Genomic DNA, 26,922 nt, shown 5'->3' on the forward strand with positions numbered 1-26,922 from the left:
TGTCTGTATCATTTCACCTAGCGGATATCTGTGGCTAATGCCAAAAGTAAATCATTAAAAGACGTAATCAGGCCAGAGCGGTGTTCGTTTTTAATACATGTTTAATAATGGGTACGTTATTCTGTTATTTGTACAGATTTATGATGGTAAAGATAACACAGCTCAAGTCCTTGGAGCATTCACTGGCTCGTCTATGTTGGGCCTCACTCTAATTTCCACATCAAACCACCTCTGGTTGGAGTTTTACAGTGATGCTGAAGACACTGGAGAAGGATTCAAATTGGTCTACTCAAGTAAGTGTAGGATACCTGCTGTTTATCAACTCGTTACACATTTTGCTATGCTTGTACAGTGCCTCTCAAAGGTATTCATAACCTCTGAAGTTTTCCCAGTTTTTTTACCATGCATCCCCAGAGTTCAATGTATTCCACTGAATATATTTGTGTGATAAACAATCATTGCGTAGTGTGTAATCTCAAAGAAAGGATTTTCACATAACAGGGTGAGCTTTTTTCATCAGCATCCCTGAGTCAATACTCTGTTGGAGGAAACCTTTTGTTGCAATTATCCCTGGAAGTCTTTGATCTTTGAGGGCTATTTAAAGTCATTAAATAGCTCAAAATTAATCAGATTAGAAGTGTCTGTAAATATCTTGCCATGCAAACACATGAGCAGGCTCTGATTTAAAGAAATCTACTGTAACCCCAATTATATGTATATGTTTGTTGTTAGGGTGGAAAGTTAACCTTCCCCCCTGTCTCAGATTAAAACATTCAACAAATACTGTATTTGATTTCTAAAGGCACTTGGTAGCATTTTATTTAGCACAGAGTTTATTGTCAGTGTGCACCAACATTTCAGGATTTTTTTGTGCACATAAATGTTTTGAAAACCAAAAATATTTTAATTTTACTCTGTGATTATTCACTACCTTCTGTTGGTCTATCACATATAATTACACACATAATGCGTCAAAGATTTGATTGTAATGTTTTACAAAATGTAAAAAAGTTGAATGGGTATATGTTGTTGAAAACAAATTTAACGTAAAGGCTTAAAATCTAATGTGATGTCCTCTTAGTAATGTAATATTCAAACATCTACTTTATTTGTTATAAGTTACCGTAGCCCATACATTATAATAATCCTTAATTATGATATTCTAAACCTGTATAAGCACAAAATAACTTGCTAAAGAAAGACACAACTGCCCCTGAAACCAGCTTTCCTAAATTAGGCAAATTTTATTGCAAAAGCTAAGATTTCACCTTAGGATGGAGCAACCTGAAATATTTAAGATCTTCATCTTTAAAAAGTCTTCATAATAGAGCTGAGTCATGCAAAAATTTATTTGTAGCAAAGCTCCTGTAGTTATTTGATGTTTTATTGTCTTTTTGCTGATTGAGTGGCAATGAACTATACTTTGGCTGTTCAATCTTTAGTTTCTGTTTGTGACTTTAAGCTTGAATGTGTTTTATCTAAGTTTGATATGAAGGGCGAAAAATATAATGCAGTATAACTCTTAGAGGCACTTCAATAAATAATTCATGGTCTTTTGCTTTCTTTCAAATATTGTCACAAATAAAGTTTGAGATGGGTGGCCGTTCACTCCCAGGTTGATGACAGCTATGGCTGTATTTCTCACTAAATGAGCACTGCTTTCATTATGGCCAAATTTAAGGATTTAGACATACACCTGCATTAGTCTACCAGGAAAAAGCTCCCATGCTGGCGCGCCCTGTCTTCTGGGTAATGTCATAGATCAAATCCCGGTTATGGTCTTGTAAGTATATTTATAAATCTATTCAAATCCCATGCTGTAAAACTGTGCAGCAACTACATATTCTGAATATCACCATGGAAACTGGGCTCAGACAGACTATGAAGAACAATCTTAAACTGGCTACAGCATATACTTCTATGTTCTAAGTTCTATGTATCTTTTTTTGTTTTGTTTTTTTTTTCTGTTAAATTAGGGTTGGTGCTTTACAGAACTATTAGGAAACTTGAAAACAGAACACTTGAAAGTGCTAAATATCTATGGAATATTGGTGTGCAGCTATATTCACAGGATATTTTTCTCTCTTTATTTTTATTTCTGTTTAGGTTTTGAGCTGTCTCATTGTGAAGACCCTGGGGTCCCTCAGTTTGGATTCAAAGTCAATGACCAAGGCCATTTTTCTGGGAGTAGCATTACATACAGATGTGAGCCTGGTTACACTTTGCATGGAGCTTCCACGCTTAAGTGCATGACAGGTGAAAGGAGAGCCTGGGATAACCCTCTGCCCTCTTGTATTGGTAAGTTCTTCCTACATAAAGATGTTTTTCAATCCATGAAGATAATTCAAAACTAATATAGTTCCCAATAAAATCGAAATATATGACACTTTAGCTCAGTTTGCACATTCATAAGAGAGATTGGGTGTTTTGCTATTGTTTTCTGGAGTACAGGTAAAACATATCCTACCAAAAGAGACATTTTGAAGGCATTTTATATATAAAGTACTGGAGAGATTTTGGTAAAAATTTTACCAGCCATATTGATATCTCTATCTTTATTAACAGGTGGCAAGTTATTTTTCAAGTGTCCTTTTAAAAATATCTAAACAATGAAATAGCAGGAGGGCTTGGCAAAGAAGTCATTGGTCAACATTACCTCTCCACCAGTCTTTATCTTTGGTCTCCACAGTAACCAGAGGTGGACAATAGAGGTCAAGAAAGTAAAAAGCTTAACAGAGATTAATTCCAACCTTCTCTATTTAAAACTCCACAAAATCACCTGGTTAGGTGAACAAAACGAGGCAAAATTAGGCAGAGGTGAACCTGGATTGTGGCTCAAAAAATTGATGTGGGGTCTTCCACTTTTTTTTGTTTTGTTCCATTAACCTTAGCATCTTTTAAGTTTAGAATGACTGTCTTACTGTGTCTAACCTAAGCAGTGTGTTTACAAAGAGGTGGAAAGCTTACAGAAAATGACAGTGAGTACACCTTTATGATCCTAAACAGATTAGTTAGTTAGTTAGATTCCATATTATGCAGAATTCTCATTTAAAACAATTTTCTGCACTCTTAGCTGCTGTTTACAAACTGTGAATTATCATGGTTGTGGGTTGTTTGAGCTGGCCTTCGCTAGGATGAGAGTGAGGAAAGCAAAAACAGCTCATCGAAAGGGTGGGATAAGGAGGATTTTGGTAAAGGCTGTCTACCTAATCTGAGGGACATTTTAATGCACAACAAAAACAAGCTCTGGGGGCCTCACTTATATATTTTTTTTTCTCTATGTAGCATAATAAGGGACCTCTAACAATAAATCATAAAAATAATAACATAATAATAATGATAATAATAAATACTTATTTTTTTTTTTACTCCAAATTCTTCACTTTGCATTTAGAAGTTTTATTTAGAACTCTCTGCAGTCCCAAGAGTCCAAATAATAAATTACTTCAACATTTGTTATGGTCTTAAATCTTTGAACATGAGTTAATGTTGCATCAACTGAAACTGGTTAGTAGAAGTGTTTAGCTGTTATAAAACTATCCATACTGCGATTGTAGCAAAGCAGCTGGCCTACCATTCTCATGTAATCATATTGGCAGAAAACACTTAAGCCTGGCATGAAGTGAACCATTGCAAAAGCTACAAGATGTCAAACTTTAAATCTCTCTTTTACTTTTACACTATCAGTAGTCAGTCATTTCAATGCATATCTTTCCAATCATTAAGTCTTCATCCATCTTAATGCAGATGGAGGTCACAACCCTGAGCCATCAGAACTTAGAGGAATAAAAAGAGTGAAAGACTGAAGAAGTTTCTTATGCACTAAGACCTTTTCACACTTTACTTTGTGACTAGTTGAGAAGAATGATAATGTCAAAAAAAAAATGTGTTGAATGAACTAAATTCATAACAATAATAACAAAATTATTGCCTTAAATATGGATGCCTTTTGATCTAACTTGAGCATTTGACAGGATATAATGCATCTGAAATTCATTACTATAGTCTCTGACTTGCGATATGTGTTTCTGAAATCTTTGATCATGCTCTGTAATACAATATCAAATGGTCGCCTGCTTTAAGCAGTCTCGGAGAAGATTCTCTCTCTAAACTTAAAATCTAAAAAGGAGAGATGGCAATTTCCAGTTTATTTATTTCTCCTGAAAATCATTTATGATAAGACACACTGACCCATACGGATAAGTACTTCCTTGTAGGGGCCATTTTTCTTTCTGTGGCTTGAGGGTGTACACATGTATCCCCCCTGCTCAAGCATACTCCTAAATACATACACCCACAAGGACAAATTCCCTATCAACATCTATTGATGTCCCTGTTTAATGCTAAAGGCTAGACAACTATCCAGGTTATAAAAAAAAAAATTGCATCATAATACAGTTTAAATAATCTATTCTTTTTTTTACAGACTAATGCATCAATGTACCTGGTGTTTAATAGAAGCAATAAACTGCAATGGGAAAATACTTTCTTTGGAGAATTTACACTTTTGTAAATACTCAGCCCTCTATCTCTTGTTTCACTTCATTCTCCCAGTGTGCAAACGGATGAATCATTATCACACCACAGTCATAAACATTGACTTAAACAAATCAATAATGTTCTTCCACTAGCTTTACAGTCTACTTGGCCTCCAGAGCTCTCTTAAATTATCCCAGTGTGTCACAGTAGTACATCTTATGTATGCAAATTAGTTTTCCTCCTAACCACTATAAAGTAAGTCAAACATGCTGCTATGGTAATGTTCTATAGATATAATATAATCTTGCCAGAACTTACAATGTAAGCCACCACTATTCTGCTAATACAGTTTGTATGCTAATAGTAGCATGCACAGAAGATTATTTTGATTTTATGTACATCCAAGCTCAATGTTCCTTTCAGTTTTTAGCTGTTGAATAGATCATCTTTTCTTCCAAAGCCATGAAAATGCTTCCAAACAGCAGATTTAGATTTTTATTTTAATCATAAGCCATTAGAGATTAAAGTAAGTTAGATTAGATCATTTAATTATTAATGATGTCCTCTTTAAGATTGACATGGTTGCACATCTGGCATCTCTGTGATATTTCTTGCAAACATGTTCCTGTAAAGAGGGTTAAAACAGCAGCTAATAACAGCTTTGAATGCTTTCACTAAATGCTCACATTAAGCAATCATTTATAATGAAAAGGTCACAGATGGCAGTCCTGCTAAAGATGTAACTATTCTTCTGTAAAAAGGCGAGTTTTATTTTATTTTTTCCACAGTATATCATCCTTTATACCTTTATGATAATAATATAGATATCACTCAAACTATATGAAATGGCGATGATACATTTTAGAACATTTAATTATCACTGTCGTCTATTATTATTATTATTTGTCTATCTATCTATCTCACTGTTAGGCATGTCCAAAGTCTAACATGTTTGGTCTCTAAACATTAAAGCACAACTGGTTTGATTATTTAATAAATCTGGCATTATTAGCTTATATTTGATATTTTATTTAAATGTAAGTTAAAGGTAAATGTAATTACTGGACAACCTTTCTTGTGTAAGCAGATACAATACATAACATATTAGATACAGCAGTGACATACAATATTATGTTGGTATTGTCGAAGATTTATGTAACCTTTGTATCATGTCTGGGGAAATTCAACTTCATTCAGGTTAAGTCAACCACAAAACAGGCTTAATTGGAGGCTGTTGTTTTGTATGGGTCTTGTGTTTGGGCATTTTTATCATAATAAGCATTATTGTGTAACCTTGTTCTGAAGAGGTTACACAAAATGGGAAGGATTGCGCAATTTCAGCTTCCAAACATATACAGTACAGCTCTGCCATGGAGCTCATTTTGAAGAGCTTACACAATCATGTTAACTATGAATAAAATGGCCAAACATAAAACCCATTAGAAAACAAAGACTCCAACAACCTAAGAGAGCAACAAGTTCATCTGAGCCCCGGCTCAAGGGGGCTATCTGAACTGATTCCTCAGCAGGGACTCCCTCTGATTAGTATCGGAAAGTCCCTTTGCAGGGTTGGGGCATGCCCTGGACCTCTGACCTGATCAGTTCCAGGGTATCGCCTGTGTGGCTGCGGTTGTCGATGCGGTTAGGTCAAAGGGTTCGGTACCCTGTGACTCTTTGTCCATGGGGTTACCTCTCCTGTGCTTGGCTGTGATCTACCTTTGTGTAGGGCATATGGCTGCCTTGCTTTGGATTTTGGGCCTCATACCATCCTTGCCAAGAACACAAACATTATCATCTTGTTACCAACTTGTATTCACAACACAATTTATCAGATAGATATGCTGACCACTTCAAACACACATTTACACACAGATATGCACAATACACACTAGCTCTAAACTATTAAAGGTAAGAAAAAAATGACTACTCTAACTATTTCTGTGGGATGTGTTCTTTAATATTGAATTTAACCTAAAATTAGAATTTATTAATTTAACAGAATACTATATAGAGATTTCCTTTTTGTAGAAATCAGCCCATCAAATGTAGGCAGCCATGTACCCCATATGGTATGCCTGAAACATTGCTACACAAAAAACAACACAACATAAAAAAAAGAGAATGTTCAAATAGTGTTTGGAAAGCAAAACAATGGTTCAAACTGCAACCACAAACCTGTGAACAAAAGAACAGTTTGAACAGATTATAAACCTGCTTCTATATCCAAATTAATGCAAAAGTCTTTCTATTAACAAAGCTGGTGTCTACAGCAGTCATTTCAATGTTGTCAATATGTCCCTTTCTTCCTTTTTTTTCCCCTTTCAACTTTCTGATTTGAAATGCAGCTTAATAAGTCGATCTCCTTTTCACTATTAATAATGAAACACTCATAAAACCACTGGCTAAAACTCCCTGACTTTATATTTTAGCAGTGACACACTGTGACCTCATCTAACCGCTGGTCTTAATATTATATTTTTTGTTATTACTCATAGTATTTCTTTCTTTACACCCCTTGGTTCTGCCTTACCCCTTCTTTTATTTTTTGCCTTCTCTCACTGTATCCTTTCTCCATCCTAAAGTGGTTTACTGCTCCTATTACACGAGATAATATATTCCAGTGATGAGGAGCCTGAGGGAGGAGGAACTTGCAGAGGGAAGAAGAAAGGGGTTGGAGATTGTGAAAGTATATAACTGGAATAGACAAAGTAAGAAAGAGGAATTATTTTAGTTATATAATGTGAGGTGATTTCTTGAGGGACGAATGCAAGATCAGCACTTTGTTTTTTCTTCCCGCTCTTCTCTCTTCTCCTCCTCATGTTCTCTTTGAGAGAAAGGGTGAAAAAGACAGCAAGATGCAGAGGCGGGGTGTCGGTTTCATTTTTTAATCACTTTCACTCTTTGATGATCACTAAGCAGCCCTTGAGGTACACCTAGTCAGTATGATTGCTTCGATAAACAAATGCCACAGGCGGATAACAGGTTGACGTGACATACCTCATCAACACATTTGTTATACCAATTTAGCATTTGCACTGCTTCACTGGTCGGCGTGTAATGCCCTTTCATGCTAATCTATGTATTCTAAAAATCTTACTTCTTTACAATATTTCTATACTAACTATAATGCATGTCTCTTATGTGTTTGTAAAACCTGCAGCTGAGTGTGGGGGCCGTTTTAAGGGGGAATCTTCAGGCAGGATTCTTTCTCCTGGATATCCTTTTCCCTATGACAACAACCTTCGGTGCACCTGGACCATTGAGGTGGATTCTGGCAATATTGTGAGGTAAAGAGAGATTCTCTTTGACGTTTTGGTAATATCCAAATGGCAGAATCCACGTACAAGCCAAAATTAGTAAAAAAATAAATAAAAAAATAAAAAAAAAGTATTCAAAAAAGAAGAAAAGAAAATAATTTATGTCTTTTAGATAGACAAGATTTACTGGTATGTTGTTTTTGAGGATTGGAATTTTGTGGAAAATTAAATTTTATAGTAAAAACAAACAACAAATTTTGTACATATGAAAGTCACCAAATATCACAATATAGCCATCACCCATAATATAGGTAATGATAATAAATAAGGGCACAATTTAGTCTGATTTTAGTGCCATAATTTCCTTGATTTTTGTCGTAACCCTGACAATGTAGTGTGCAGTATATTAGTAGATCTGCATATTTTTCTTACATTTAGAATGCCGAAAAATTCTAATGTAATGTTATTTTGAATTTGTAAGATTAATCATTATTCAGTGCAACTATACTGGAATTGAAAGAGGCTTTTCTCTTGTAATCTAGTTGAGGCTGGGAGCAGAGGTAAAGTCTTAACATGACTGAGAGAGTGCAGTCTATGCTTAAAACAGACAAAATCACTGGACTTGACTTTATAGTCATTAGCATCTTTTAATGACAAGATTACCATGACATGCATAGCTAAACATCAGCCTGTGTGTGTGTTCAACAAAAACTTACGTGACCTTTAGCTTAATGGTGATATTTCCCAAAGGTTGCCAGTATTGCCTACATCATCATGTTCCTTGACTGACAGAAAAGGACTATTCAAAAGGATAGACTAAAGCAAGTTGCTGTTCGAGTTTAGATTCCTGTCCTCTGCTATGTATAATCCTCTTTTGGTAACCCACTGTATATGATCCATCAAAGAAACATCGAATGTCATCAGATTTTTTAATTTCAATTTGCCAGTTATCAGTCAGGTTCAGTCAAACATAAAATGTGTTTCTGATCAGTTATATTTCTAGCTTTTCCATTCAATTTGCACAATGATTGTGGTTTGATGATTCCTTTTCAAAATGTTTTTTTTTTCACTTTTAAACATTTTACCATTTAAAAATACAGATAAAGTAATTTTAATATTAGAGCATATTCTTCAAAATAATTGCATATTTTACTTTATTATCCACATTAAAAACTGTGGAAGTTCAAAACTAAGTACCCAACACTGAATACATTTTGACTGAAATAAATAATCTATATTATCTTTGTTTGCTTTGAATCAGTCTCCAGTTCTTGGCCTTTGACACGGAAGCCAGCCATGACATGCTGAAAGTTTGGGACGGACCACCTGAAAATGAAATGTCTTTGGCAGAGCTGAGTGGATCTTTGCTCCCCGAGGGAATCCATTCTACATTAAACACGGTCACTGTCCAGTTTGAGACAGACTTTTATATCAGCAAGTCAGGATTTGCCATTGAATTTTCCAGTAAGTAATAACATTTTGAAATAATATGTTGTAAAAGAGAAACTATCCTTCAAACCAGTTTGATTGTAAGGTTATCCATCTCTTAGATGGTTCTAAATATTCAAAAAATGTATTCTTTTATTCATTTATTTTATCAGAATTCATAAAGTACAAAGTAAGCCAAAATGTTTATATTTTTTATATCTATTTTTTTTCCTAATTCGTGAGAAAACTGGTTTTAATTGACATGTAATAATGCATTCAGTTTTAGAAGAAACTCTAATTTATATCTGTGCCAGGAAATTGTATTGTCTTTGATTTGCAGAACTGATTCCAAATCTTAGGATAATTATGTTTAAAAAAGCAATTGATCTAAACTCCTATGTCAACTCTGGGAGTGAGTTACTACATATACTATGCTCATTTGCATACATTTTTAAGGATGTTTTAATCTATTTAGAAATAGTTTAAATGTACGGTTAAACACTGGGCATTCTCTCAGTTGCAGTACTTCCTGAACACTGAGCTTGACCCTGTTTTTTGTAATTGTTCTCCTTTTTCCTCCTCCATTTCAAACTTTGTCACTGTCTCCCATCTCTCCAGGCTCAGTAGCAACAGCCTGCAGGGACCCAGGTGTGCCAATGAACGGCACGCGCAGCGGAGACGGCCGTGAGCCGGGGGATTCAGTGTCCTTTCAGTGCGACCCTGGATATGAGCTCCAGGGGGACGACAAAATAACCTGCATACAAGTGGATAACAGATACTACTGGCAACCCAGTCCACCTGTCTGCATAGGTGAGGAGTTTAGCTGAAGTCTATTCTGCTGGGACATGAAACAGATGCACTGCACACACAGCTGGAGTTGTTCAGTTTCAGGGAAAGGACTCAAGGACACATCTGTCAGTGACTAAAAGGATGACTATTGGAATTCTCTATGCCTATTTTTAGACATTCTGATTTACATATCTATCTATCTATCTATCTATCTATCTATCTATCTATCTATCTATCTATCTATCTATCTATCTATCTATCTATCTATCTATCTATCTATCTATCTATCTATCTATCTATCTATCTATCTATCTATCTATCTATCTATCTATCTATCTATCTATCTATCTATCTATCTATCTATCTATCTATCTATCTATCTATCTATCTATCTATCTATCTATCTATCTATCTATCTATCTATCTATCTATCTATCTATCTATCTATCTATCTATCTATCTATCTATCTATCTATCTATCTATCTATCTATCTATCTATCTATCTATCTATGATTTGTATCCATAGATAGATTGATGGATATTATGCATGTAGTATTCTGTGAATTTATTCTGAATTGTGTTCTTATTACAGCACCTTGTGGAGGAAATCTGACTGGTTCCTATGGATTCATTCTCTCTCCTAACTATCCTCATCCCTACCCACACTCAAAGGACTGTGACTGGCTCATCGCTGTCAACTCGGATTATGTCCTTTCGCTTGCCTTCATTAGGTGACCTATCAACCAAATGTCAAGTCATTGTCAATTTTTTTTTTTTTACTCTTGAATCTAGTGCATTGATCTCATGCAAATCTAACCTTTTGGTTATGTTTTTGTATCAACTACAACTAAATCACAGAGGTGTTTGCATTTTAATCTGAAAAATCTGTACATATATTGAAATGTTTATATGTCTAGTAAATGTTAGATGTCTTTTTTACCGGTAATGGATGGGCAACATGCTAGGTTTTATTGTGACTCTTGGTGAATTTAAAAGAAAAAGCAATTACTGATTATTCTAATGCTTCTGCAGGTGGTGGGTGTGAAAAAGGGTGGGAAAAATCATTGTATCCAGTTAAAAAAACAAACAAAGCAATAAAACAAACAAAAACCTACAGAACACTATGACGCTAAAAGGCCTTTTTAAATGTCCAGTGCCGGACAGCTGTTTCATATCCACATGACTTATGACTTATGTAAAAAAAGTTATCGAACACCCTCTTGTGTATTTGGTTGTTGATCAGCAATAGGCTCATAACGTTACATTGTTGGCATTGTAACAACTTTTGTCCACATTCTTAAATGTCCAAACTGTTAACTGACCATTAGATTTTTAAATGCTTATACGCATCACAACACTATTTCATAGAGATTATTACTTCAGTTCTCCATACTTTGGTTCAAGCTTAAGCTTCAAAAGTTAATTAAGTTTAGAAAATGAGCAAACAACACAGGAGTATCGTGTCTGAAATGTTGAATAGATGGTTAATCTCAGCCCACATCCATGCTGGTCTTAACATAATCTCATAATCTGGGGTCTAACACCAACACTGAATCAGATAAACACTGTCATACAACCTGGATTAGACTTCAAGCTTACAACCCAATACATTATATGAGATAAAGAATAAGACATAGGCGATAACTTTTAAACTCTGATATTACAAAGTAACATGACAATCCAATTTTGTCCCAATAAGGTTTTTTCAATTAGTTGATGAAAACCTTTATCAAATTGATTAGTTACTTTACCATAAGAAAGCAACAGTAAAAATAGATAGAAACTCAAAAAGTTTTCATCATTATGCATTTTTTCAACTTGTTTGAAAAAATTAAGCTTTTTCTCTAACATGCCAGAAAACTGACAAACATGGCACTAAAATTATTAATTTTAACTTAACATGGAACTCTGCTTTCTCTTTTTGATTTTTACCCCCCCTGCATTTTTTTCTTTTTTACCTTTTAGTTTCAACATTGAACCAAACTACGACTTCCTATACATCTACGATGGTCCGGACAGCAACAGTCCTCTCATCGGAAGCTTCCAGGACAGCAAACTTCCAGAGCGCATAGAAAGTAGCTCGAACACCATGCTTCTAGCTTTCCGGAGCGATGGCTCTGTTTCATATACTGGCTTTCACCTGGAATACAAAGGTAAATAAGATCTTGAATACTGTGTGTAGAAGTAGACCCGTTAAACAAACCAAATAACTTAAGGTTGTCTTTTAAAAAATTAAATAAATGGATAAATAAAGGAATATATATAGCCCAAAGCAAAGCCACAATTTAAAAAACATAATTATTTACATCTTTTTGAGTGCTACCAATCCTAAACCTAAAGCAATTGCTTAGTTTTGCAGCCCCAGCAATCATTCTTCCATCTAAGTTGCTGTTTCTTGTCCAAAGGGAGTGCAGAGATGGCTCCCTTTCTGCTTGATAGTGTATCTCTTGTATAGTTCCCTTAGGACAGCATGCTTTATCTTCCAAGCCACTGATGATTCTCCAGTGCTGTCCTTTGTGTACTAGATGAGTTGAGTTTAGAAAGGACCAATCAAACAGATGGTGGGGGCCTGCTCTCCTGTGACAAGAGATTTGTTGTATCTTTCATTGGCTTTAGGGCCTTGATGATCTTCTCCTGCTTTTGATATGTCTGCTTCTCTGGGAGTACAGATGTTAAGACTCTCCCTCTCTTCACCTGATGAGACAGTATGAGACGGCACAGACTGCAGGCTGTTGCTCTGCAGAAACCTGTCAACCATCTCACAGGCGCTGTTCCACCTGGTGCTTACAACTGTTTTCAGCTCTTGTCTCGACAGACCAACCAGCTTCTGTTCTCTTCAAGCTGGTGTTTTCCACTTGCACCCCACTAATACATCTCATCCTCCACCCTAGCCATTTAAGAATAGGTAACTAAAGTGCTCGCTCAAAGGAAAAGCTGTATGGGTGGGCACAGTATTACCTTGGTTTTACAGAATGACAGATGTCTCAGCAGTAACCAGGTTGTGAAAGATCTTTTCTTCTATTTTGGCTATGTTCTTATTTATGACATTTATTCATTGCCTTTTATAACTCATAAGACACAATATAAACCAGTGTTTTTAGTAGCTGAAGTTAACGAGCAACCTTAGCTATTTATCTTTATTTATTGGTTTGGTTCTTATTATTCTTGGGTGGTATGGGATTCCTATGATATAATACAGATTTTTTTTTAAATACCATAATTTTCCTCTATTTATACAAAAATGTCTAACAAACTTGTTTATTTAAAAAAAATATTTAAAAATTGAAGGGTGCAACCCACAACTTTTTTATCATAGTTGTGTAATGATATTAATAACTTAGGCCTATGCTATACTATTGGTACTGTAGGTGCTTTGTCTGCAGACTCACTCTGGAATGGTGTTGGCTTAAATTGGCACCAGCTTCTGATGATGAAGAGGTGTACACACAGTGGTTCTTATTGCTATGATAATACGTGTGTGTTATTGTTTAAATCTGATATTGTAAATGGTTGTAGATATTTCTACTCTCCAATGAACTAAATACTCTAGAATGATGTGCAATACACAAATTACAAGGAAGTTTTAGCGGTTTAATGACATAGCAGATTATTTAGTGAGATCAGCTGGTTCTCCCGGTCTTGTTTGGGGCCTAGAAAGTGCTGAGCAACAGCAATAAAAAAAAACAGGGTTTCAGAGTGGACCAGCCAGATTTGTTGACCACAAAATCCATGGTATGGAGCTACAGTAATAATAGAAGAACAAAGCATCATCTGAGGCCACAGTGTAATCATTATCATACATTTTGTTTTCATCGACTTCATCTGGAGGTTGTTGAGTAGCTGAAAGGCTGTAATCTGCAGCGGTTTGTTTGCCATGCCAACTGTGGTACAAAGTTATCTAAACCCACTGGTGCACCCACTTAAAGTTGTTTCCATGTGTAGGCCCTTTTATCTTCTTAAAGAAGTCACTGTGGTGGTTAAAACAGCTGTTCAAATCCAAGCGAATGCCAATGCTAGAGCACAACCCCCTCACTTCTAAATCTATTACCTGGCAGATAAGGATTTATCCAGATGAGGCTTTCATTGTTGTTGGGGAATTAAATAAGACATGCTTGAAATCTGTTCTCTCCAGCTTTGATCATTATCTTCAGCGTTACCCTAGAGGTGTAAATAACATTAACTGGGTACATTCAAACTTGATACAAGTGTACAAAACTCTACTCCTCCCCCACCTTGAGACTTTCCACCCTCTTTTACTGCTACTTATTCCTGCATCCTCAATGCCCAAAAGAATAACAAAGCCAGTGACAAAAAAAACATACTGTAAAGATGGAAGGTGATGCAAGGGATTCAGCATCTGAAGTACTGAAAAGAAACTAAAGGGTAATGCTATCTTCCTGGCAGTATTAAACTTCTTTGCCCCTATTGTAATAATTAGAACTTGTTTACCACTAAGACCTCATCAGATCACCAGTCCTAAACCTATCATCCTGCAGAATCCTCAGTTTAGCTGTGTCTTGAAGAGTGAGAACCCGCAAAGAGCTAGTGGTCCAGAGTTCAAACTCTTGGGGAAGATTCTCAGTCATCCAGGTCATAGTGATTCCAAAAAAAGTTAAAAAACAAACCACAGGACTTTGTTTTCCAAGTTTGACGACATTTTGCTTCCCATACAGAAAGATTTCGCGATTCAAAACGTCTGGAGTAGTGCTGAGTTCCAGGCTTTATAGAGTAACCCAAAAAAAGCTTTGTTATGGCTTTGAAAATATGGAAATTGAACCGAAAATCGGACCACCCCTGTCACTGTTAGCTTGCAAATAAACCCCAAACTGGCCCATGCCTCTGTAATGGGGAGTTAAGGGTCGTTATTGATCTGGCTTACAGGAGTGATGTTTTGATCCCCCGCATGGTGATAGTGGTAAGGAATCAACTCTAACGCTGTGTTATAGGTTTTTGAAACTGAAGCCTGAGTCTTACTTAACTGTCCAAATAGCTTTTTGGATTCCTGAAAGTCATTTTTGACATATTGCTGGCTCAAGTGACCTGACTGAAAACAGCCAATACCCCTGTATATGTATGTATATATATATATATATATATATATATATATATATATATATATATATATATATATATATATATATATATATATATATATATATATATATATATATACACACACTGTTTAAAAAATTAAAGGAACACTTTGTAAACACATCAGATCTCAATGGGGGAAAAAGTCATGCTGTTTATTTATACTGATATGGACGGGGTGATGTGTTAGGAACAAAAGGATTCCACATCATTTGATAGAAATCAAAATTATCAACCTACAGAGGGCTAAATTCAAAGACACCCCAAAAATCACAGTGAAAAAATGATGCAGCAGGCTAGTCCATTTTGCTGAAATTTCAATGCAGCAACTTAAAATGGTATTCAGTAATTTATATGGCCCCCTCGTGTGTGTATGCATGTCTGACAACGTGGGGGCATGCTCCTAATGAGACAACGGATGGCGTCCTGGGGTATCTCCTCCCAGATCTGGTCCAGGACATCACTGAGCTCCTGGACAGTCTGAGGTGCAACCTTGCGGCGTCGGATGGATCGAAACATAATGTCCCAGAGGTGTTCTATTGGATTTAGGTCAGGCGATCATGGGGAAAACACAGGGTGCCAGTGGCGGACTTGCCAATTCCGGTTTTCTGTGGCAAATGCTCTAGGGTGCCGGACAATGAGCACAGGGCCCACTTGAGGATGTCGGGCCCTCAGGCCACCCTCGTGAAGTCTGTTTCTGATTGTTTGGTCAGAGACATTCACACCAGTGGCCTGCTGGAGGTCATTTTGTGGGGCTCTTGCAGCGCTCCTCCTGCTCCTCCTTGCACAAAGGAGTAAGGAGGAGCTGATGGGTTGTAGACCTTCTACGTCCCTGTCCAGCTCTCCTGGAGTCTGCCTGTCTCCTGGAATCTCCTCCATGCTCTTGAGATTGTGCTGGGTGATACAGAAAACATTCTGGCAATGGCCCGTATTGATGTGCCATCCTGTAGGAGTTGGACTACCTGTGCAATCTCTGTAGGTTCCAGGTAGCTCCTTATGCTAACAGTAGTGACAGTGACCCTAGCCAAATGCAAAACTGGTGAAAAAGAGTCAGAAAAGATGAGGAGGGAAAAACATGTCAGTGGCCTCCACCTGTAAAACCATTCCTGTTTTGATGGTCGTCTTGTTGTTGCCCCTCTGTTGTTAATTTGTTGTTAATTTAATTAACACCAACACCAACTCTGCTACTTACCTGACCAAATCAATATCCCAGAAGTTTAATTAACTTGATGTAGTGTATATATATATATATATATATATATATATATATATATATATATATATATATATATATATATATATATATATATATATATATATATATATATATATATATATATGTGTGTGTAGTTTATTTTCAAAACTGCTTAAGACTGTTTCTTTTATTCTTGCACCACACAATGGCAGCTAAATCAGTTTCATTGGACAGTGATGCATTCTGATAATAAAAGCATTTTATTCTGTAACTAACAGTAGTATGACCTATGGTTTAATTATGCATTTTTTCCCACCTGGGGGCACTCTCCAGGTTTGTATAGGGCCTGGCTTTTTATTAGGCAATCAAGTATGGAGAAAAGTTAACTACACAATGCTGTCAGGAGAAAAACAATATTTACACCCTGATGTAGTAGAGCACTGGGAATTTTACACTCACCTTCCCAATATTAATGCGCTGTAAAATCAGAGGAAACATCATCATTATTTCAGAGAAAGGACTTTATTTTCTTCATGCTCAGAACTGCATAAAATTGTATTTGCTTTAGGAAGCTTGTTTTCCTCTTGCTTAACTTTGTCCATTTTATGTTCCTTGGCCTTCTAGTACACCAAGATTTTTTTTGTTTTACCGCTTTTGACTTGGAGCTTGTGGCTCCTTTAGATGGCTGAGTTTAAATATCAAGAAACTAACTGCAACATCACAGTCTATCTGGGTGAAGAAAGTTGAGATGAAGGTGTGCTGCCCTTGATTCATCGGCTAAGCTACATTCAAGCACTCATGATCATATGATAAGCAATTTGACTGCTAAATGAAAAGTCAGATATTTACATCTTTTAAAGGTTGGGTAGGTCAAAAAGCTCAGCCATATGGAATGTTCTTACATTTAAATCAGTCACAGAGAAGAAGGACATCTTCAATACAGAAGAAATGCTAGAGAGATAATCTTCTACACTAATGTGGCCAATTCTTTTGTTTAAAACTGAAACATATTAAGAGGTTGTTTTTTTTTTGGAAACATCTTTCACAAGTTAATATTGAACTATAACATTTGTAGTTTGTAATTGTCTAAAACTGGACCGAGCTCTATGGAAATTTGAGACACGGCAGCAATGGAATGCTGACATTTAAAGTTATGAATGTTTTTGTCAGCAAAACCTCATGGTAATAAATATTTATAATTTATATTATTTATATTATTATATATTTATAATTATACATAAATATTTCCCACCGAATAAAATTGGTTGAGAAGACATTGAAAAGACGTCATGGTATGCGTCCAAAAAACATCTACATTTGGTTGAAAAGTGAAAAGCCTTGATTTTCTGACCAAACACAGTCTAACTTTCAATAAGGATTTTTGGACTAACTAAAGACTGTGACGGACCAACCAGATTTAGCCTAAAAACAAACATCGAAATGACGTCTAGTGTTTTGGGGGGGTTGTTACTACTAAGTCAGTAAAAGGAAAAATGTGACATAAGGAACTTTTTAATTTTATTTTTTTATCCTAGTGCCATACCTTTTGCACCCATACAAGTTTATATGAAATAAATGTGACTCAACCATTTTTATTTTACACCTTACAGTATGTATATTAACCATACTTTCTATATACATTTAAAATTTATTTGATAATACATGTTAGTCCATCTATCTGGATAGTAGTAAAAACAACAAACTAGTATTTTATCCAAAATAACAAATCCAGACAAACACTTTATTCGAGGGAAAAACATATATCATTATTTTTACAAATATGGGTACAAAAAATAAGTTCCACAAATAAAGTCATACGCTAAACATTGACCAGGTTGTCACATCAACAGACACATAGAACATTATAGTTGGGACACAAAGTAAAATCTCTTGAGATGACGGTTTGAGAACTAAAATCATATTGTGAGATTTTTATACTGCAATTAAATATAAACTTATTTGAAGGCTTATAATCTATTGTAAATTTAGCATATTGTGAAAAATATTACAAATGTGGCTTCGAACTCCCATGCAGCTAAAAAGGCTGAAGCTTTCTTTCAAGATGACACATGAAGTTGAGCAAACCAGGAATGCTCTGCAGGGCTCCAATTTACTCTGATTTAGTCCACCGACGTTTTAAGCGTTATGGGTGTTTCCAAACAACAGTAATTGGCTTTCTCAGCTTAAACTTCTAACATGTTGTAGAGTTTTAACAAAGGTAGTGATGCAAGAGAGTGGCAATTCCATTATTACGATTTGATTTGGGGTTTTTTATGTAAAAAAACAGATTTAAATAGAGTTGTTGTATTGGTATGGCTTTACAAAAAAACTAATTTTATTTTTTATTATTATTTTTTTTTTCTAGAAAAAAAAAAGAGAGAAAAAAAACAACCTAATTTTATAATATACCAAGCACTGCATGTAACTGATATTTACATTTTATATAGCGTCCCAACTTCTTTTTTTATATCTCCAATGTTTTTTTTGTTTTTTTTTCTGTTGCTGTCATTTGGTGAAAAACTATTCTAATATAGACTGGCTGAAATGATTACATCATGAGCTCCTTCTGTGTAATCTACTTTTCATAAACAAGGTGGCTTGGGAAATCAGTCTCTAAGGTTGGCAGAATGTTCTCTAACTCTCATTATGCCATGATTTGTGCTGAATATGTTCAGAAATATTCAATTGTCATTTTCAGCTACTTTCACAGCACCCAATACTGTATGTGTGCACTTGCCATGTGTATGCAGCACACTTGCTATCATTGATTACAAAATGTATCATGGTGTTTTCAAAATGAGAAGAATGATTACCCTGACGATGGAGTCTCGGTTGATGATTGAGGCTGTAGCAGTCTGTCAGTAGGTGTCTCTTTGGTTCACTTGCTCAAAAGAATAAATATTGGCTCTTTGTGGACCAGGGAATTAAGTGTGAAGTATGAGCGGGTGGCCGATAATCTTTTGAAGGTAGAGCCAGAGTCATCATTTGCAAGGTTCATGTAGCATTCTAAGACTGAGGAATAAAATTGTCATTCTTATCCCATCTTCAAGCCATCTGCTAAGTTAAACAAAGTGATAGAAAGGCCAGTGCCCTGCCTGCCTCTTTTTATTATGGCAATAGACTTGGTTCCCTATTACACGTATGTACCTGTCACCCTTTCTTTGCCTAACCCCTTTCCTCAGTAACACATTTGTTTTATCTCTCTAACTGTGTCTCTCCCTCTATTTCTCTGTTACAGCCAAACTTAGGGAATCCTGTTTCGACCCAGGAGTTGTTTTGAATGGGACCAGATTGGGATCCGATTACAAACTGGGCTCTACAGTCACCTTTTACTGTGAAGCAGGATATGTTCTGCAGGTACAAACAGCTTTAAAATATTATTTTTTTTCTCATTTTCTAAAATGAAGCATAGCTTTTACTAAAACACATATCAAAAGGCATTTGTGCCAATGAATATCGATAACCAGATTAGGATACTTCTCCCACCTTTTGTCAAGTAGAACTTGCATTTAAAAAAATGTGTCATACCAGAGACCTTGAGTTACACTTAAGACACAACAAATATTTTGTATTTCAAAAGGACAAAGACATTAAAAAAAACACCGTAAGATGCACCAATAATCCACTTACAGTGGATTATTGGTGCATCTTAGAAATTATCCAAATTTTATATCACATTTCTCTGATAAACATCTGTTTCTTTTGTCAATATTGTTTGTCATTTAAACCTTTTTTCTACTTTTTATACTAACAGCAATAATGCTTTTGGTGTTTTATTATACATATTCACTTTCTCACCAGACACTAAAGACCTAGAATATTTTAAAGGTTTTAAATGTGCACAGTATTGGGCACTGTGTGGAAAGGAAAAGAAATTCACATGCAATTAGTGGGCATGCTGTCATGCAGTTAAGCTGGTTAGTGTATTGGCTTTGCCTGTGCTATCACTTTTGCATGTATACTGTAGATTAGGACCTAAAGGTTGAATTTTCATGGTATTGAATCTGTTATGTCATAAGAAAAAGCAAAATATTCATTAACAAAAATGCTTTATCTGGATCTTTATTCAAAAACAAAATTTCAGACTCAAGCTTATGTTTAGATCAAATAATAGATAACACAGACTTAGAACTTTGCCTTTTTAGCCCACCATCAATATATTTCTTATATGAACCCCCTAGATAACTCTCTACTCTAACCTCATTTCAGTGCTGGATCATCATGATAGCAGAAGCAATATTTGAAAAGTTTATTTGTTGTTGTTTTCCTTCTCAAAAATACTTCTACTACTAAACTAATGTGATAATAAAGTAATTTTAGACAAAAACAATAGGTCAGTAATGTGTCCTTGCTTTTAAAAATACTCTGATAAAAGTTGAAGTATCAACTTGACCTCTTTATTCAAGTAAAAGTGAAAAAGTATGTGCTCCAAAAACTACTTAAAGTATGAAGTAAACTTGAAAAAATTAAACTGCCAGATGCCACTATATGAATTGAAGCTCAATTTTACGATGGAAGGATGAGGGAGGTCTTGTTGGTATTGGTGTCCGACCTTTTAGACATTTTGACATCTATTTCTGAATCCAACATTGTAGCATGGCACAGAAAATTCGTGTTTGCAGTTTGAAGACCTCCTGCTTGCTTCTGATGATTTCCTTTGGCGTCAGCATAAATTCGATGAATAGCTAGCCAATGAGTGTTTGTATTATATGACTCATCCAATTACACTAGTTTTCACTTAGATGTTGATGACGCTAATGATTAGCATTGGATGGCGCACATGACGTGAAATAAATATTTATAAACATTAAACCGAAGCCAAGAGTTTTTAAAATGTAAGGAATAGAAAGTACAGATACTTGTGTAAAAATGTAATGAGCAGAAGTTAGAAGTATGAAGAAAAATAAGTAATGGAGTAAAGTATAGATACCTAAAATATCTATCTAAAAAAGTATTTGTACTTTGTTACTTGACAACTCTGATATTTTGAGCACCTTGTGTTTTGCTTAACTGATTTATGCTGTTGGCTGTATTTTGTTGAGTTTGATTGGATGGATTGGTAGTTTAAGGGACCACCTAATGTGGCTGATTAAAATCTTTATTTTTATGTCTGTGTTTTTGTTTTAGGGCTATTCAACCCTAACCTGCAGCATGGGAGATGATGGCAGACCTGGATGGAACCGAGCTCTGCCTAGTTGTCAAGGTGAAAAATCTTTGGAAGTCCTTTAAATATAAAGTAATTCTTTGCCGGTATTAGTAATCAATGCTGCATTTTGTTGTGTAACTTGATCAATGCCCACCTCAGCTCCCTGTGGAAGTCGCTCTACAGGGTCAGAAGGGACCGTCTTATCTCCAAACTTCCCGAGAAACTACACTTCTGGACAGACCTGCGTGTATTCCATATCTGTGCCAAGAGAGTTTGGTAGGTTTATCCATTTCTACAGAACGATAGAGTTCAAATAAGGAATTTGCATCAAGTAGTTTAATCTCAAAATGATATCCCCTACTACTCTAAATATTCCCATGCCTGTATGCCTAACCTGAAAGTTTATATACAGTTCACAATGCTGAAACAGTAAGCATGAAATCTGCTTGACAAGAATTCTTTTATTGAACTACACTCAGTGAAACAAACTGACATTAAAACATGTCTGATTTTTAATGGGGATGCTGAAGGAACCCCTGAAGGATGCCTGTTGGGGATTTTCAAGCGTGCAGAGAATCCTGCAGTGATTTTTCTGCACTCTGAAAGGACACTTGGTGGCTGTTAATTTGGTTCCAGGTCAGGGTTTCATAATTGAAATGACATTTAAGGATGATACTGTTTTTATCTTGTCATGTGTGATTGGTGGTGCTTAAGTCAGACTTCAACGACACGTTACGAAAGAGATGAATATTGCAGGGGGTTCTTCACATTAAATGAGCTTGTGCTCCTAAGTGTGGTCATTAGAGGAAAGGATCCAAGGCAAATCCAAGAGCAGGGCTTAATAACCACCCATATAGTATACATTGTACATATACATTGGTTTGCCACACAAAAAGTTTGATAAAATATTTTTTTATCTACTGTATAGGAAGCAGTGAAAGAGCGTGAAAAGCTTCACTAAGTTGTTGTTCTCACCCAGCAGAACTACTGTAAAGAGGGTTATTTTTGGAATGAGCGAGCAACATATACAATAGGAAGATGTTGTTATACACTGCAGAAAAGTCCTATAACCTGTTCTCCTCACTGTTTGGCAGTGAAACTTAACATTAGTTTAGGTCTTTTTGGATTATAAAGAGTGTACAAAGAGAATTCCAAAAAATTTGTACTTTCTTGAAAATCTGAAATTTTCTTAAGGTGTCATTATAGGATTGCCTGCAGACTATAACATATACATATGTATATGCTTTAACAAGCTGTTCACAAAATTGTGCTCAAATGTATGTTTTATTGTTGTTATGCTGCTAATGTTTGTAGGCTTCCTTATTTACATACAGTTTAACCTTTTTTTTCAGGTCTTTTTGGAAGGCCAAGCTTTAACTTCAATGATAATCTCTTAGAATACTTGTTAAGTATATAGAGATACAGTGATATAATTTCTTCTTGATGACATCTTGTTAGGTTTAAACACCAAACACCTTATTCAGCAACCTGCACAAAGAATGACACAGAGAATTTAGTATATTTTACTTGCAAGGAGAGGGGATCAGAAACTGCATTCAGTTACAACTTCAAACCCACTCTGAAGCAGTATCTGCTCTCCAAGCCCTTTATTGAAGAAACGCCCTGATTACAATGTGGTTTCAACCGCTAAAGGGGGAGGGAACAGAACCCAGTTGAAACCAGAATTTTCGTACAACATCATACATCAGAGGATAAGGAGAACCCCTCTCCTTATCTAGTTGCACAGTTCTCCATTCTCCTCCACACCCTTAACGACATCTGTTAACAGCAGTCGCAGTCAACATCCCTCCTGCACAGACTTAAAAAACATTAATGACACAGCAAACAAAACTAAATGTTTTAACACTCTTTGTAATATGAGTAAGATAGAGATAACAAAATGTGTAAGTATAATATGATTAAAGTAATATGATTAAAGTAGAATAACTTATGTTCAATTAATTAACCCAACATTTCCCTCCTGTTTATTCACTTTAAGCTATTTATTTTTATCATTCAATAGTTACTTCTTTTCAGATTTTCAACTAAGAAATCATTCTTTTTTCTTTTTTTAGCTGTAAAGGGTACACTCAGAGGTACTTTAAACTGGTGGGTTATTGTCGTTGGGATTAGGATAAAAGTCAGGAAAGTGTAAAGAGAATTCATCCTCTTCGCTGTCTTCATCATCCGATAGGTGTTCCTCAGTGGACATAAGGGCATACATTTCTGTTTTAATGGGTTGTATTGCAGTGGTAATTAGTCTATTTAGCAGCAATCTAATACATGGAATACAACAACATCCACATAAGGTCAGGATGGCGGCAAATATAGCTACAGACATCAAAATAGAAAGTACCAGTTGTTTGTATTTACCAAAAATGTCTCCAGATCCATCCCACATTTTTGTGTCAACTCCAGAATGGTCTTTCATTTTGCTGTTAAGAGAGCGAAGGCCTTCAAGGGCCTTTGTGAGGCTGCCATCTGCAGCAGTGTTGTTGGGAATAAAGGTGCAACACTGATCTCCAAAAATAGAGCACACACCACCTTTTTCAGCTAACAACATGTCAACAGCAATACGGTTCTGGAAAGCCATCAGAGAGGTAGCTGACAATTGTTCATGGACGGCGGAGAAGCCTTGTTCTGTTTTATTTCCCAGCCTCTGGACGTTATAATGGATGTAGTTGATCCTGTCTACATTTTTATTTATAGTACACCACCAGCATAAGAAAGATTCAAATCCTGCAGAAACTTGATTCACTAGTTTATACTCATCTGGAACACCTCTGGGTACTCCAATACTGTCAATATAAGTAGGGTCATCTGGACTCCACGCATTTTCAGATGCCCTCCTTCTTCTAGTATGCCATGTGTGAGGTAAAATACTGTTTACAGTCGTTAACAATTCATCCATTGTGAGTGAAGTAATAGAAACAGGTAAAATCAAGGTGACTGCAGCACACAATTCAGTGGTGTTGCATGGAAGTCTGTCAAACAATCTGTCATCTCCACACCACCACCAGATGTCACTGCGGGATTGAGGTTTAAAAAAGGTGGATACCAGTAAAATGCTTGCACATTGTTTTTCATTTAGTGTACCCAATTTTGGGCCCACTCCGGTCCTGTTTACACAGGTGAAATTTGCCACAGCCACTTTCTTCAAAAAGATTGGTTTTTTCTTCTCATCTGTGGTCAGGGGATAGATCTTATCCCAATAGGTGCAATTATCAGTTGGAACTGTATAATTCATTATATTTAGAAGACATTGAGGAGTTATGGTGGCAGGAACCACACGTAACAGCGGTCTGGCTCCCATACACACAAGACAATCATTAGACACTGTTTTAGCTGCTTGTTCTGCCATTAAAAGCCAGTTGTTTGTTTGCCCAGAGATTCCAGTGGTGACTTGAAACAATTCATCTGTTTTAAGCGGGTCATTAATATTTTGAATTTTTATCTGTTCACCTTGGGCAGAAGTAAGAATCCCTTGTATCTCATCTCCTTCTTGTGTAACATTTGCAGAGCACAGATACAATGTCCAACATGGATCGGTTTCACTAGACCGTGCACATAGAAATGAGGAAGAACAGCCTTCCTTCTCAAGGGGTTCTGCTGTGGAGTTTATTGTCATAGTGAAAACTTTGGAGGCATGGTTAACAGTGAACCCTGATATTCTACTCATCCATTTCTTAGCTAAAGATGTCCATCCATATGATCCTTTTTTCCACTGTCCAGTGGTTCTGAAAACTCCCCAACTCTTTTGAGTTCTTTGAACTACACGGGGATATAGGTAGAAATCATAACCTCGCCAATCTCCCGGGTCAATTTTAAATCTTTGCTAGAATGTTTGAAAAGGAATAGTCACTACACTGATTACTCTAGTAGAGTTATAGCAGAGATAGACGTCCCTTTTACAAATAGCTGGCTCATGGGGGCAACAAGAATCCTTGCCCTGAGTGAGAGCTAAAAACAAAACTAATATGAAAAGTTGCAACATCATCTAGGTTCAAACTTCAAAAAGTTTCCTATGGGTAATCTTTTACACAGTGGTCTACTTCCTATGACCTCTCGGCAGAGTTGTGTACAATCATCACCAGTTTGAGACGGTTGTATACTAAAAATACAACCCCCTTTGTACGATGGACTTCCTCTGAAGGTCGGTGAAGGAGACCAAATGCGTATTCTATAACAGGTACCACAGTAGAATTACTAGAGTGCTAAGCAGTATGGTAAGGTTCCACAGAATAATTAAGAAAGTGATTTTACTTATTACTCATCTGATCTAACTATCACTTTCTTGCAATCCATTTAGAAAACAAATCTATTATAACCAAACAGAATTGAAAGGATAAATAGGTTTAGGGAAAGCACCTTTTTTAGGTCTTAAATTTCCTTGAAGATTATGTTTAGCACATATTAGACATGCTTTACAAAAGTTTTTTGCATAAAATATAAATCCATATGCTGTATAATGATGCTCAATGCTCAATCAATCCTACAATCCCCCCGTTTGAAACATGAGTGAAATCATGACTCAATATAGCAGCTCATTCAAAGAAATTTTTTTATTTGGAAGGATTGGTTTATGTTCTGGTCACATATAGGGGCCATCATGGATTTTATGATAGTTTGGCTGAATAACATGTTTGTTTCGTTGAATGTCATCCCCACTTCACATGTATTTAATAAGAAATGTTATGTTTAATGCAATGTTACGATGAAATTAGGACAGCAACTAACAATTATTTCGTAAATCGATCAGTCTATCGTTAATTCTTTCGATTAATTGGTTAGCCAAAAGTTCTGTAAAGAAGATTACTAATGACATTAAACCAGGTGAAACCAAAACATTTCCTCCTGAAGAGCTCCGGACGGAAGTTATTGACAGACAAAAACATTTTATATCGTATTTGCAAAATGTTTATAAATTTATTTTACAGTTTTGGTATGATTACTGATCCAAGTGGGTTACTCTGTCGGAGAAAGCCAGATTTTACATGTATATTATGTGTTAGAGTCTCTATACTCCATTTAATGATGAATCACTAAATTTGTTTACGAATATGTAAATAAACAATGAATATGATTCATGTTTTCAGCCACAGATAAAATACATGAGATGGGCAACACAGAGTAACTACAGCCCAGATGTTCAACTTTCATAGTGAAGTTATTATTTTTAATGAAGCATAGTAGGTAAAAATATAAGAGTGGGGTTTAACTCTGCACGATTCTATATATTCAGAAGAAAGTACTGTATTTACCGTCTGTCTCAGTTGTTCAAATAAAATCATTTACAAAGTGGAAAACAGTCCTAATTCCACATTCATCAGAGCCGGTGATACTCCAACATTGATAAACAGCATCTAGTTAGTGTAGTGCTTAAAAATGTTTATTAATGTAGCAAAATGCTCCTTTTTTCTTTAAACAATGAATTCCTCTCATCAGTACTGATGCTCATATCAAGCATAAAAAAAGAAAGGCATGCATAATGCATAGTACCAATGACACCAGACCAATAGTGTCCCTACCAGGGATG

General features: G+C 35.8%; 1 protein-coding gene across 1 annotated transcript in view; it reads left to right on the top strand.

Moving 5' to 3' along the window:
* csmd3b (CUB and Sushi multiple domains 3b) overlaps window positions 1-26,922 on the top strand; it is a 536,357-nt gene that overhangs the window by 427,616 nt on the left and 81,819 nt on the right. The window contains exons 24-33 of the mRNA XM_038288005.1: window positions 137-293; window positions 2,107-2,298; window positions 7,640-7,766; window positions 8,998-9,200; window positions 9,783-9,974; window positions 10,547-10,685; window positions 11,920-12,107; window positions 19,479-19,597; window positions 21,368-21,443; window positions 21,546-21,662. Coding sequence (XP_038143933.1) covers window positions 137-293; window positions 2,107-2,298; window positions 7,640-7,766; window positions 8,998-9,200; window positions 9,783-9,974; window positions 10,547-10,685; window positions 11,920-12,107; window positions 19,479-19,597; window positions 21,368-21,443; window positions 21,546-21,662 — 1,510 coding nt within the window. The remainder of the gene's footprint in view (window positions 1-136; window positions 294-2,106; window positions 2,299-7,639; window positions 7,767-8,997; window positions 9,201-9,782; window positions 9,975-10,546; window positions 10,686-11,919; window positions 12,108-19,478; window positions 19,598-21,367; window positions 21,444-21,545; window positions 21,663-26,922) is intronic.

This window comes from Cyprinodon tularosa, unplaced genomic scaffold (assembly GCF_016077235.1).
Source record: "Cyprinodon tularosa strain WSP-4 unplaced genomic scaffold, ASM1607723v1 ctg247, whole genome shotgun sequence".
Taxonomy (NCBI): domain Eukaryota; kingdom Metazoa; phylum Chordata; class Actinopteri; order Cyprinodontiformes; family Cyprinodontidae; genus Cyprinodon; species Cyprinodon tularosa.